Source organism: Euleptes europaea, chromosome 1 (genome assembly GCF_029931775.1).
Source record: "Euleptes europaea isolate rEulEur1 chromosome 1, rEulEur1.hap1, whole genome shotgun sequence".
Taxonomy (NCBI): domain Eukaryota; kingdom Metazoa; phylum Chordata; class Lepidosauria; order Squamata; family Sphaerodactylidae; genus Euleptes; species Euleptes europaea.
This window is the reverse complement of record NC_079312.1, coordinates 180,359,239-180,372,735: the sequence shown is the minus strand read 5'-3', so window position 1 is coordinate 180,372,735 and position 13,497 is coordinate 180,359,239. Positions and strand designations below refer to the sequence as shown.

Sequence of the window (13,497 nt, the reverse complement as noted above, 5' to 3'; positions counted from 1 at the left end):
GAGCCAGCCAGCAGGCGGCTGAAGGGACGCCTGCGCAGAGCCGGCCAGCAGGCGGCTAAGAAGACGCCTGCGCAGAGCCGGCCAGGGGGCGGCTGAAGGAGCGCATGCGTACGTTCGGCCCGTCGGGACGCCTGCGCAGAACCTAGCTCCCTGTTGGCCGCGTCCAGGGGTCGGGCCTACCGGGGCTGACCCCGGAAGCGGAAGTGCGTTTGAGGCGCCGGCGAAGGCCGCGAGGCGGTGGTGGCGGCGTCGTCGTCGTCTCAGGCGGCGGCATGGCCGTGTTGGACTACAGCATCTGGGACCACATCGAGGTGTCCGACGATGAGGACGACACGCACCCCAACATCGACACGCCCAGCCTCTTCCGATGGCGCCACCAGGTGTGGGAGGGGGGGGAGGAAAAGGGGGCGGCGCCACCCGCGGCCGAAGCCCCGCCCCTCGGGAAGTGGGGGGGGGACCCGGCAGGCAGGAACTCGCCCGGTGCAGTCTTTCCTCTCCCCCCCCCACCCCAGGATGCAGGCTGCTCCCCCCGCTAGATTGTTTCGTGCTTCCTGCGTCTCTGGCTTAGCCTGGCGTGCCGTGGGGAGGGCTGCCAGGGTTGCCAACCTCCAGGGCCCCCCTGGAGATCTTCCACGGCTTGGCCTCCAAAGGTCAGTTCCTCTGGAGGGAATGGCTGCTTTGGAGGGGGGGGGTGTCGTATTTATTGATGCGGCCTGTTTGACCAGCCAGAAGTCGATGCATAAAGGGATCTGGCTTAATAGAACTGCAAAACCTAATATAAATTACAAAATTAGATAAAAGACTGATGGTATTAAAATGTAAAATATTAAAACGCATCGCAAGAATTAACTTAAACATCTTCATATCTCTAAAAGTATAGCAACGTTTAGTAAAAAAATTTCCATTCTAATTTTTGCAAGTTTTAATAGTTCAAAATTTGGCAGTTGGGAGCGAAAAGTGTGGAGTTTGCTTTGGAGGGTGGGCTCTAGGGCATTAGACCCTCCCCAAGTCCCAACCTTCCCCAAATCTCCAGGAATTCCCCAACCTGTATTTTGTTTATCTTCATTTTATTAGATGCATTTTATTTATTAGATTATTTATTTTATTAGATTTTTGTTTTATTAGATTTATATTCCTCCCTTTCCTGACTACAGTCAGGCTCAGGGTGGCTACCGACCAAAGTAGACAATCAGTTTAAAAATACATACCATAAAATTTGGCAGACTTGGACTGGACTGCAGAGGCGGTGGGGGGGTTGGGAAGGTAGGCCTGGGCCATGTCTGTTGGTGTTTTGTGGGGGAGTCCTATTTGAATACTTTTGTGTAAAAGAGCCAGTGTGGTGTAGTGGTTAAGAGCGGTGGTTTGGAGAAGTGGAGTCTGATCCGGAGAGCAGGGTTTGATTCCCCACTCCTCCACATGAGCGGCAGAGGCTAATCTGGAGAACTGGGTTCAATTCCCTACTCCTATACATGAAGCCAGCTGGGTGACCTTGGGCTAGTCACAGCTCTATTAAGAGCTCTCTCAGCCTCACCTACCTCACAGGGTGTCTGTTGTGGGGAAGGGAAGGTGATTGTAAGCCGGTTTGAGTCTCCCTTAAGGGGTAGAGAAAGTCAGCATATAAAATCCAATTCTTATTCCTATTCTTCTTTGTTATAAAATAAACATAGAGAGTTAAGAAACAAACCTTGATCCAATTGTTCATTTGTAAATAAGTTCACGCCTCCCCCAAAAAAGTCAAACCTCCCCCCACTGCAAATCTGGGGATTCCCCCGGGTTTGCAGAACCAAATGAAAAAGTTGTGGCTGGCTCCTTTGTTTGGATTTGAGTGTCCACACAGGGCCAGTCCTTCACAATGGGCTATTTAAGTGTAATAAGTTAAAAAGCTGATTGTTATCTTAGTAAAATTCTATAGTAATCTGAAAGGCTTAACATTGGTGCCCAATAAATCAATGTGCTGTCCAGGCATGCTGCAACATAGTGCTACAGATGGAATTACTTCTGACCACATTCTTAACGTGTTGTTCATCGACATATGTTATAAACACATGTGAGAAAAACTAAAATAATGCGTCCTGTTAATCTTTTTCTTGAAATGTGATGTTTTGCATGCTGGCAACAGACAAAAGACACCCAAGAACTTGGAGACCTTTCAGAAACAAGACATGAGAGTTTGCCAAATCTTATCTCATGAGCAGCAGCCCCCACAGAAGAATCTTTCTGTGAAATTCTTGCTCTTTTTCCCATGTGAGCGCATCTGGTGTTCAGCCAAACAAGAAACCAGAACCCACCTCCTACTACAGTAGATGGTGCCTGCCTAGAAACTATTTGGCTTCTTCATTTACGTTTGTTTCCAAAATGATGAATGAAGACGCTTTTTTTTTTTTTCTTATGGAAGATATGAGATATGGATGTCTGTTCGGAAGACTAACAGCCCTGTCTGTACCAAGATCAAAAACAGCATGTTTGCCAATTTCTGAGAAGCAGCACAAGCGGAAAGAGCGAGGGTTGTGATTCCCAGTTTCAAAGGCAACATGGTGCAAAACATGCTTAAACCCCAGCTTAAACTATTCATAGCCCATGAGGTTAAAAGAGAGAATCGTCTTGCTTTGACCTCCTTTTAAGTGGGCTGGAGAATTTAGCCTGCATGAATTAACCCATAAAACATCTCTCTTACTGGATGCAGGGGTGTCTCCCTCTCTCAGGCTTGCAAACCTGGGCTCAGGGTTAAAAGCAGAGGTTTGGGGAGAACTGAGAGGGGGCTATGGTAGAGAAGCCTCTCCTTGTATTGGCGTATACTTGATGTTGCCCCTCTGCCAGGAACTGCCCCTTCATTTTGCTCCCATGCCTGTGTTTGCTTTGCCTGCTTCCACTGTTAACATTCTTACGTTGGTGCGGGCGGCTTTCCTTCCTGTACTCCGGGAAAGGAATATGAGGCCTGTTCTTCCACGCAGAGGCTAGGAGAATTTGTCAAATCACAGTATCTGCCCAGGATGTTCAGTCGCTTGTTTCTGTGCCCCCGAGGCATTTCGTAAAGGGATTGTCTAAAATGTGACTGAAAAGACGGACGCAGTCATGGCTCATCTGATAACTTGCTTTTGGTAATCTCTTATGCGCCACTCTTACATCTAACAAAGTCTCACCTGAGAGGACTTTAACATGGTTGAGTAGTTAGTCACTGATAAAGTGCAGAACGTGTTCATCTTTTGCTGGCACGACTTATTTCTGTTGACTGCCTGTAGGTAGATTTTGCAGCCCGAGCCTATTACTGAAAAGAACATAACAATAAAAAGCCCTGTGACATTTTAAAGACTTTAATAGCTTTATTATGGGCTGCATTTATGTGAAGCCTGCCATTGGATTCGTGAAGCGTTGTCCTTGTTTGGTAGAGATTTATGGTAACAGAGCTGGGTGAAAAATAGAGGGAAAGCTGAAATGCACAGGGCAACATTAAGTCTGACACATGTCTATGCATAGTTCAAACGTGTATGTGATCATAGAATCATAGAGTTGGAAGGGACCATCAGGGTCATCTAGTCCAACCCCCTGCACAATGCAGGAAATTCACAACTACCTCCCCGCCCACACCCCCAGTGACCAGAAGATGGCCAAGATGCCCTCCCTCTCATCATCTGCCTAAGGTCACAGAATCAGCATTGCTGACAGATGGCCATCTAACCTCTTCTTAGAAACCTCCATGGAAGGAGAGCTTACCACCTCCCGAGGAAGCCTGTTCCACTGAGGAACCGCTCTGTCAGAAAATTCTTCCTAATGTCTCGACAGAAACTCTTTTGATTTAATTTCAACCCGTTGGTTCTGGTCTGACCTTGGGCAACAGAAAACAACTCGGCACCATCCTCTATATGACAGCCCCTCAAGTACTTGAACATGGTTATCATGTCCCCTCTCAGTCTTCTCCTCTTCAGGCTAAACATACCCAGCTCCTTCAACCTTTCCTTGTATGACTTGGTCTCCAGACCCCTCACCATCATTGTTGCCCTCCTCTGGGCACGTTCCAGCTTTCTTAAATTGTGGTACCCAAAACTGAACACAGTACTCTAGGTGAGGTCTAACCTGAGCAGAGTAAAGTGATACCATCACTTTGCGCGATCTGGACTCTATACTTCTGATACAAGAACAGAGTGACGACTACGCTGGCAATGCAGCTATTTTTCTTGCTGTGGTCACTAGACTCCTGAAGTTAAACTTTTATTTTCCCCGAACAATCCTGATTATGTCTGCATTGACTGTAATCAGATCTGATTAGTCCTCATTCAGCGATTCCGTACCGGTCTCTTGCTTCGGAGGCCTTTTTCTGAAAGCGTAGTGACTTTTCAGCAGTGTTTCGAGAGATTAAAATGTTCATGTGTTGGTTTCTGAGCGTTGCGTTTGTGTGGGCAACACTTTCAAAAATGCACTGCCAATCTCTAGCTGTACTACACCTTTCCTAATGGGTACTGTGGGTACTGTGATGGTGCTGGAAAAACGCACATTTTGGACCACACTGGCACCAGATTTGCAGGCAGGACAGCTTCCAAATCTGATGTTGAATTGTGTGTGTGTGATTTATTTATTAAAACGTTTATGACCCTCCTTTCCTCATGGTTCAGAGTGGCCTGCAGTAATAGTTAAAACATTTTCAGTTTAAAACCAAAAATAAAACAGCAAATTGCGGATCTCCTCTCCTCCTTTAAAAGATGCCTGCTATTCAAACCCCCTCAAAAGCCCTGGCAAAATGGCAGGCCTTGCCGCCCCTCCTGAAGATCTCTGAGTGGGCCGCCCCTCACCTCTTCAAGGAGCCTGTTCCTCAGAGCCAGAGCCACGATGGGAAAAGCCTGGGCTCTGGTCGATGCCAGACAAGTAGGGTTGCCAGCTCTGGGTTGGGAAACACCTGGACATTTTGGGGGTGGGGCCTGAGGGGGTGGGGTTTGGTGAGGAGAGAGGAGGAGTAGGAGTTGGTTTTTATATACTACCCTCCAGAGCACAAGGATCTTTATTGTGTGACCTGAAGGTAAACTGTGGCAGCCATTTTGTGGCTGACTCTGCCCCTGTGGCAGCCATTTTGTGGTTGTGCCCACCGTGCCAGGCCAGAATTCCAAAGGTGCAGGCTCAAAAAGGTTGGGGATCCCTAAGGTAGACTGTGCTGATCCAGTAGGAGATCAGATGAACATCTGTGTCTGAATGGGTGTTTTCCAGGCCCGGGTCGAGAGGATGGAGCAGTTCCAGAAGGAGAAGGAGGATGTGGACAAGGGGTGCCGGGACTGCAAGCGGAAACTAGCCGAGTGCCAGAAGAAGATGAAAGAGCTGGAACTGACCGGCTCGGAGGGTTCCAAGAGCGAGCTGCAGAGGCTGCAGGCCGAAGCGCAGCAGCTCAAGAAAGAAGAGAAGAGCTGGGAAGAGAAAGCCGAGGAGCTCCGGAAGAAGGAGAAGACCATGCCTTGGAACGTGGACACCCTCAGCAAAGACGGCTTCAGTAAGGTGAATCAGGCTCCTTGCATTGAGCTGGGCCCATGTTCTGCTGCGAAAGCAAATTATGCAACTGGCGTGGAGGTTTTGTAACACACTTGTGGAATTTGGATTTAGGGAGCTAGTGTGGTGTAGTGGTTAAGAGCGGTGGCTTGGAGCGGTGGACTCAGATCTGGAGAACCGGGTTTGATTCCCCACTCCTCCATATGAGCGGCAGAGGCTAATCTGGTGAACTGGATTTGTTTCCCCGCTCCTACACACAAAGCCAGCTGGGTGAACTTGGGCTAGTCACAGCTCTCTCAGGCCCACCTACCTCACAGGGCGTCTGTTGTGGGGAGGGGAAGGGAAGGTGATTGTAAGATGGTTTGAGTCTCCCTTAAGTGGTAGAGAAAGTCGGCATATAAAAACCAACTCCTAATCTGGTGAACTGGATTTGTTTCCCCACTCCTACACATGAAGAAGCCAGCTGGGTGACCTTGGGCTAGTCACAGCTCTCTCAGCCCCACCTGCCTTACAGGGTGTCTGTTGTGGGGAGGGGAAGGGAAGGTTATTGTAAGCCGGCTTGAGTCCCTCTTAAGTGGTAGAGAAAGTCGGCATATAAAAACCAACTCTTCTTCTTTTGTAGCATTCAGATGTTTTTTGGGGGGTGATTTTATTGATTTATTCATTTAAAGCCTTTATTAGCCGTGTTTCTTACAGAACTCAAGGCAGCTTACGATATAAAGAAAATACATCAAATAGAGTACTTAACACCTAAATTGTATTCAAAATTTAGGACTGCTTTAATCAAACAGAGTCCTAAATAAGACTGTCTTCAGCTCCCTCCTGAAGATCGAAAGTGAAGGGGCCAGGCTCACCTCAGTTATGGACTAGGTTGTTCCATAATTGTGGGGCCACTCCCGAAAGGGCCTTGCTTGAAGCGGGATGTGAGTGGTGCCCATTGGCTCAAAAAGGTTGGAGACCCCTATTAAATATAAGATGTTAGAGCTCAGCGGGTACAAGGGTAGGGATCCCAGCCTGAGGAGTGTTTTGCCTGCCAGTCCTTGGTTCGTCTAGCCAGGCGACCCCAGCCGCGCACTGACCGGCCTTCTCACTGTCGCTCTAGAGCGTCTTCAACGTCAAGTCTGAGCAGCAGGACGAAGAGTCTGAAGAGCAGAAAGAGAAGAAGCACAAAACGTTTGTGGAGAAGTACGAAAAGCAAATCAAACACTTTGGTAAGCTGGAGGCGGAGTTTGCCCGTGTTGGCTCTGGGCGGTCGACTCTCCCGTTTCAGTTTACGAATTATTTCTGGATGGTGGTGTCACGTGATGGTTGGCCAAATTTATAAGCTTTTTATCGCAGCTGGGGTCAGCTTGGCCAGCTTAGACACAAATACTAGCCAGGGCCGTCGCTGCTTAGCTTCCAAGGTCTGATGAGATCTGATGAGATGGGAAAATAGTGTGTGGAAGCACCCAGCTTGCAAATCTTAGTTGAACGTCATCTGCTGGATGTTCGGGTTATATCAAACTCATTTTCTAAAGCAGGAGCCACTTTTGCTGGTTCTTAGTGGATAAGTGAGTTTGCAGGCCCGATCTGCGCAGCCCTGCTGTTGTCCTGCTCTGTTTTTAATATTTGAGTTATCTGCACTTCCTTGCTCTCTGGGGGTATTCTCAAGATAAAATGTCTCCCCCACTCCGCTCTTGATCCATCCCAGTCACTGCTGAATGCAAGTCACTGGGGGCTTTTGCACAGGCTGAATAATAATAATAATAATAATGAACTTTTATTTATACCCCGCCCGGCCAGGCCGGGCTCAGGGCAGCTACCAACATAATTAATATGCATAGATTTTTAATTACAAAAATTAAAACATTCCAGCATGCTGTGATTCCTCTAGTTCTGACTTTGGCACCCAGTTTGTCCCTGTAGGGAGAGATGCTACTGTGGCGGATAAGGTTTGTTAAAAAACACTGTCCATATAACGTATCTTGTGTGTGTGTGTGTGTGAATGGACCAATGTACTTTCAGCCCACTTGCAATGCACGCCAGCGATCATTTGCAAGTGGATTTTGGTGTTTCGCACACTGAAATCCAGCTGCAAAGTGCGTCGGAAGTGGCTTGAAAGTGCACTATTCAGCAGGGGTGAAAATATCACTTCATGTCCAGTCACAGCCCTAGGGCTGTCTGTACTGTGTCAGATTCCTGGTGCCAAAGTTTGGATCCTGCGAGAGCAAACGGGGTTTGATGTTGGTCTCTTCCTTGTTTCAAAGGGATGCTACGCCGCTGGGACGACAGCCAGAAGTACCTGTCTGACAACCCGCATCTCGTGTGCGAGGAGACAGCCAATTACTTAGTCATCTGGTGTATCGATCTGGAAGTGGAAGAGGTGAGCGAGAAGTGTGCAGAAGACTCAGAGACTCTCTAAAGGGTGTGGAAAAGGACAGGGAGCTGTTGAGCTCCAGAAAGCGCCAGTGCAGAGATGAGATATGTGGACCCCATCAACTTCTGTGTAATCACTGAGCTATCCATTAATACATTTCTAGCTTTAACTATGAAGGTATGGATCAGGACTAACGTTTGTGTCTAATAAGCGAGCTTTCACACACAGAGAACAATGCGCTTTGAATCCACTTTCAGTGTACTTTGCAACTGGATTTTACTGTGTGAAACAGCAAAATCCAGTTGCAAACAATTGCTGAAGTGCATTATTCAGCACATGTGAAAGCATCCTAAGAAACGTTGCTTGCACAAGATAAATTCTGAAGGGCCTCTCTTTCCCCATATTTATGGGAACCCATCTTATGACCAAGGGTACAAATAATGAGTTTGAACACTGGGTTGAACATTATGTGCATGCTTTGCCATTTCCTGCCTCTGTGTAGCAACCTGGGACTTCCTCGGTGGTCTCCCATCCAAGCACTAACCAGCGCTGACCCTGCTTAGCTTCTGGGATCTGCCTAGCCAAAGCCATCCAGGTCAAGGCAAGAGATGTTCAGAGGCGGTTTGCCATTGCCTGCCTCTGTGGAGCAACCCCTGGACTTCCTTAGCGGTCCCCCATCCAGATAGTAACCAGGGCTGACCATACTTCGCTTCTGAGATCTGGCTAGCCTGGCCAAGATCACATCGCTCTTAAAAATGACTAGCAGCGCATTTCCTCGGCAGACGGGTTCTTGCGCCTGCAGCAGCCACTGTGCAAATCATAAATTCTGTGCAGAACGAGCTGCCAGCCCCTGCTTCAGAGGAGTTGTAGCAGTTGGGTCTTGCTGAGTCAGTGGGTGCTGTCTTGCAGCCAGCTGCGTGCCCGGAGGGAGGAGCTGTCTTCAGAGATTTGTTGACAGGCAGGGCTGGCGTTTGGCTCAGTTTTGGCAGCTGGAAGTGGGGAGGGAGGTCAGAAAGGGGGGCTGCAGTCGGGTGTTTGTCACAGCTCTGGGCCGGTTGGTCTCGCTGTGCCCATGCTCTCAAGGAAGCAGAAGCTGAGAAGAGAAACAAAGGCACAGAGTGGTTTTAGGGGGGCGTAGAGGCATGAACATTCTAGAAATTGTAAATCCTTGTGGGAGGAGGTGGCTGGTCTTTCCCCTGTCTTTTTTTGGTAAAAAACAATTTTGGAGGGAGGTTGAAATACAGTCAATGTTTCTCTCCTATCAGTCCTAAACTTTATTTTGCTGCTTTAACAGCATTAGCATCTAAAGCGGTACTAATTAGCATATTGATGGAATTTAAAAGGATAAAATGCCATCGTTTCTGTAAGCAAAGTTGTAAATACGCCCAGTTCTCGAGGAAGCTGCATACCGTCCCACTCTATACTACCGTAGCATGTGTACCTTAATTTTTCCCATTATCTAACTTACTGTTGAAATTAGAAAACAAAATTTGCAGTAAGGACTTTTCCAGTGCTCCTCTTAATTGCCCCATTTTTCTGTCAGGTAAACTGGAAAAGGAGGGGATGTACACTGACCATTCCCCCCTCCTCCGTTTTTTCTAATTCTTTTTCCCCTGCCCAGAGCTTTACATCTGTAGAGGTATGTTCATTTGTGAACATACCTGCCTGCTTCTAGGCCAGGTACGTTCGCAAGCCAAGCATGCTGTGGAGGTGTGGAGTGTGTGTAGTGGTTAAGAGCGGTGGGTCGGAGCGGTGGTCTCTAATCTGGAGAACCGGGTTCGATTCCCCACTCCTCCACATGAGTGGCAGAGGCTAATCCGGTGGACTGGATTTGTTTCCCCACTCCTGCACACGAAGCCAGCTGTGCGACCTTGGGCTAGTCACAGCTCTCTCAGCCCCCCCTTACCTCTCAGGGTGTCTGTTTTGGGGAGGGGGAGGGAAGGTGATTGGAAGCCAGTTTGATTCTCCCTTAAGTGGTAGAGAAAGTCGGCATATAAAAACCAGCTTTTCCTGTTCCTCTTCCTCTTCTTAACTGTTGCCTTTCTGTCACCTTTCCCAGAAACACGCGCTGATGGAACAGGTGGCCCATCAGACCATCGTGACGCAGTTCATCCTGGAGCTGGCCAAGAGCCTCAAGGTCGACCCTCGAGCCTGTTTCAGGCAGTTCTTCACCAAAATCAAGGTGAGCCAGCCGTCCCGGGTAAGGGAAACATTCTTCCCTGGAATGGGGGGCGGTGGGAAGTGCCGTCAAGTCGCAGCAGACTCAGGGTGACCCCGTAGGGTTCTCAAGGTGGTTCTCAGAGGTGGTTTTTCTGTTGCCTGCCTCTGCGTAGCAACCCTGGGCTTCCACGGTGGTCTCACATCTAAGTACTAACCAGGGCTGACCCTGCTTAGCTTCCAAGATCTGATGAGATTGGGCTAGCCCGGGCTGTCCAGGTCAAGGCAAGAGACATTCAGAGGTGGTTTGCCATTTCCTGCCTCTGTGTAGCCACCTTGGACTTCCTTGGTGGTCTCCCATCTAAGTACTAACCAGTCTGTCTATTCAGACCTGCAGCGGCTCTCCAAGGTCTCAGGCAGAGGTCCTTCACATCACCTACTTGCCTAGTCCCTTTAACTGGAGATGCCGGGGATTGAACCTGGGACCTTCTGCATGCCAAGCAGAGGCTCTACCACTGAGCCACAGCCCCTCCCCATGTGTGTGGAGGGATGGGAAGGGGGTGGTTCGGGAAGAGTTGCAGCTCTTGAGTCCTTTGTTTCAGGGCTGGGTGTTGGTTGAAATCCCTTGTGGCTGCATCTTCTTCTCCCTAAATTCCCTCCAGACCGCTGACCAGCAGTACATGGAGGGCTTCACTGAGGAGCTGGAGTCCTTCAAGGAGCGGGTGCGAGGCCGAGCCAAGGCCCGCATCGAGAGGGCCATCAAAGAGTACGAAGAAGAGGAGCAGCAGAAGCGGCTGGGGCCCGGCGGCCTGGACCCCGTGGAAGTGTACGAGTCCCTCCCGCCTGTGAGTCCCTCTGGGAAGAGCTGCCAAGCGGCTCCCCTCATAGTTTCATTCAGGACACGTCGGTTTCTTTCATTTGCCTTCTAGCTCCTCTTTCTCACTGAGGCTCGAGGTGAATTGAACAGTGTAAGACAAAGCAGTCAAATAATATGAGACCTCCAACGAACAATGCCGGAGAGCTTGTAGTGGAAAGTCGCAGCCAGTTTAGGGGGACCTTGTAGGGTTTTCAAGGCCAAACACAAACGAAGGTGGTTTGCCATTGCCTACCTCTGCATAGGAACCCTGGAGTTCCTTGGGGGGTCTCCCATGCAAGTACTAACCAGGATCAACCCTCCTTAGCTTCCAATATCTGAGGAGATTGGGTGAGATTGGGCCATCCGTAGGTCTAGGGTCACTAAAATTAGAATGCTCTCCCCGCCCAAAAAAGTATCTCACAATGTATGTCATAAACAATACACAAAGAAAAAGGAATTTGAAAAGTAGAAAACAATATAGTAAGAGCAAGATAATACAGAAACCACAACAGAACTTTTAGGGAATCCAAAAGAGTTTAAATAAAACCAGTGGTGTGAATATAGAGCCAGCGTGGCATAGTGGTTAAGAGCGGCAGACTCTAATTTGATGAACGAGGTTTGATTCCCCACTCCTCCACATGAGCAGCGGACTCTAATCTGGAGAATGGGTTTGATTCCGCATGAAGCCTGCTGGGTGACCTTGGGCTAGTCACAGTTCTCTCAGAACTCTCTCTCTCAGCCCCACCTACCTCACAAGGTGCCTGTTGTGGGATGGGGAAGGGAAGGCGATTGTAGGCCATTTTGAGACTCCTTAAAGGTAGAGAAAAAGTGGGGTATAAAAGCCAACTCTTCCTCTTTTTTTTCTCTTTCCTCTTTGTCACCCTACCATACACACATTGTGTATTTCAACCCTTTATTTGGGTTCTCCAGTGTGAAGGCTAGAAATAGGAGAATCAGCTGCACGGATACCCCTGCAGCGGCCCGACTCGCAGTCTCCGAGGGGTGCTCTTGAATAGCTCCGGAGTGCCAGACCTTAGTTGTGCTGAATCGTGGTGTTGGGGGGCAGGTTGTCGTCCTTCCGAGGTTAGCTCCTCCACTCACGGCTCCCGTCTCCTTTTCCCAGGAACTCCAGAAGTGCTTTGATGTGAAAGATGTTCAGATGCTGCAGGACACCATCAGCAAAATGGATCCCGCGGTGAGTCTCCTTGGCGTTGGGTTGTAACACCCTTGGAATTTCTGATAGGCGTCCCATGTGCTATGTATGCACGTACTATGTATGGGTGTGAAAGCTGGACAGTGAAGAAAGCTGATAGGAAGAAAGTAGATTCCTCTGAAATGTGGTGTTGGAGGACATACAGGTATCCTTCATGGAACTTGTAATGGTTTCCTTACTGCTGGAGCTTCATCGTTCTTTTGCAGCTGAGGCTTCCCCTTATACGGACGACACTGCAATCAGCCTATGCACGTGTGTGTGTGTGTGTACATTAGTTATAATGAATTGCATAGTAATAATGGTGTAAAGGTTGAATTATAATACATAGGAGATTCATTTGGTACGTGGTTAGGCAGTGTTTTGCCCCGTCTCGCAGAGTGGTCAGCTGCAGTACTGCAGTCAAAAGCTCTGCTCACGACCTGAGTTCGATCCAAACGGAAGTTGGTTTCATGTCGCTGACTCAAGGTTGACCCAGCATTCCATCCTTCCGAAGTTGGTAAAATGAGGACCCAGCTTGCTGGGGGTAGAGGGAAGATGACTGGGGAAGGTACTGGCAAACCACCCCGTAAACACTGCCTAAGAAACGTCGGGATGTGACATTACCCCATGGGTCAGGAATGACCCGGTGCTTGCACAGGGGATTTTTACCTATGTTTTAGGCAATGTTTTAGCCTTTCTATGTTGGATTTCCTTTAGTACAATAGACAGGGTAGCAAAATTTTTGCAACTAGCTATGAGGCTCCGAGAACTCAAATTTTGACTTTGTTTCATCATAGCTTTGCACTCTATATTCTGTGTACTTCTTTGTACTTCTTGCAAACATGTGCCATTAAAAGTGGTGGTGTTGTGGTATAGCCCGTCTTTACATTCTGGCTCGGGCTCTCCCAAGTGCGCTTGTCTCTGAAGAAGCTTCTGCTTTGTGTTCCCCTTTAGGAGGCGAAACATCACATGCAGCGCTGCATTGACTCCGGCCTCTGGGTGCCAAACGCCCGCACGGCAGAAGGCGCCGAGAAAGGCGAAGGGTCCTACCAGGAGCTGAAGAAGGAGAGCAGCCAGGAAGACAAAGGGGGTCCTTGAACTAGCAGCCGGCTGCCCGTGAAGCAGATTTGCCCCTTCAGCCTCCTGTCAACTGTTGTTTTGTTTTTTTCTTTCGCTCCAAACCGTTCAGCGATTCTGTGCTTTTACCAATGTAGACACTTCATGAATTGTGCGAGCTGCTTCCTGACTGGTTGTCTTGCTCACCGCATCACCACACGCAACACCCCCTCTCCCCCCGAGCCCACCTACGTTGCTGGGAAGCCCTGGGGAAGGCCTGGTTTCCATCTGAGGGGAGGGCGAGTGGCACGGGGAAGGCGCCCGGGGGCTTGTCACGGCACTCCCGCCCTCTGTGTCTCGCCGCCGAAATGCCAGTCAGTTGTCATAGTTAACCAATGCGCTGTGATATCTTTT

General features: G+C 49.0%; 1 protein-coding gene across 1 annotated transcript; it reads left to right on the top strand.

Moving 5' to 3' along the window:
- The first annotated feature begins 239 nt into the window (after nt 1-239).
- CDC37 (cell division cycle 37, HSP90 cochaperone) lies at nt 240-13,125 on the top strand. The gene is made up of 8 exons (XM_056867224.1): nt 240-380; nt 5,194-5,475; nt 6,569-6,677; nt 7,713-7,828; nt 9,882-10,004; nt 10,642-10,824; nt 11,959-12,030; nt 12,982-13,125. The coding sequence occupies exons 1-8, from the start codon at nt 273-275 to the stop codon at nt 13,123-13,125; spliced, it is 1,137 nt and encodes a 378-aa protein (XP_056723202.1). The 5' UTR covers nt 240-272.
- Nucleotides 13,126-13,497: the final 372 nt, after the last annotated feature.

Excerpts from the sequence above, each read along its gene's own strand:
- CDC37 (XM_056867224.1), top strand. The coding sequence starts at position 273 with ATGGCCGTGTTGGACTACAGCATCTGGGACCACATCGAGGTGTCCGAC. Across the intron at positions 381-5,193 it reads TCTTCCGATGGCGCCACCAG|GCCCGGGTCGAGAGGATGGA; the intron begins GTGTGGGAGGGG and ends GGTGTTTTCCAG. Across the intron at positions 12,031-12,981 it reads TCAGCAAAATGGATCCCGCG|GAGGCGAAACATCACATGCA; the intron begins GTGAGTCTCCTT and ends GTTCCCCTTTAG.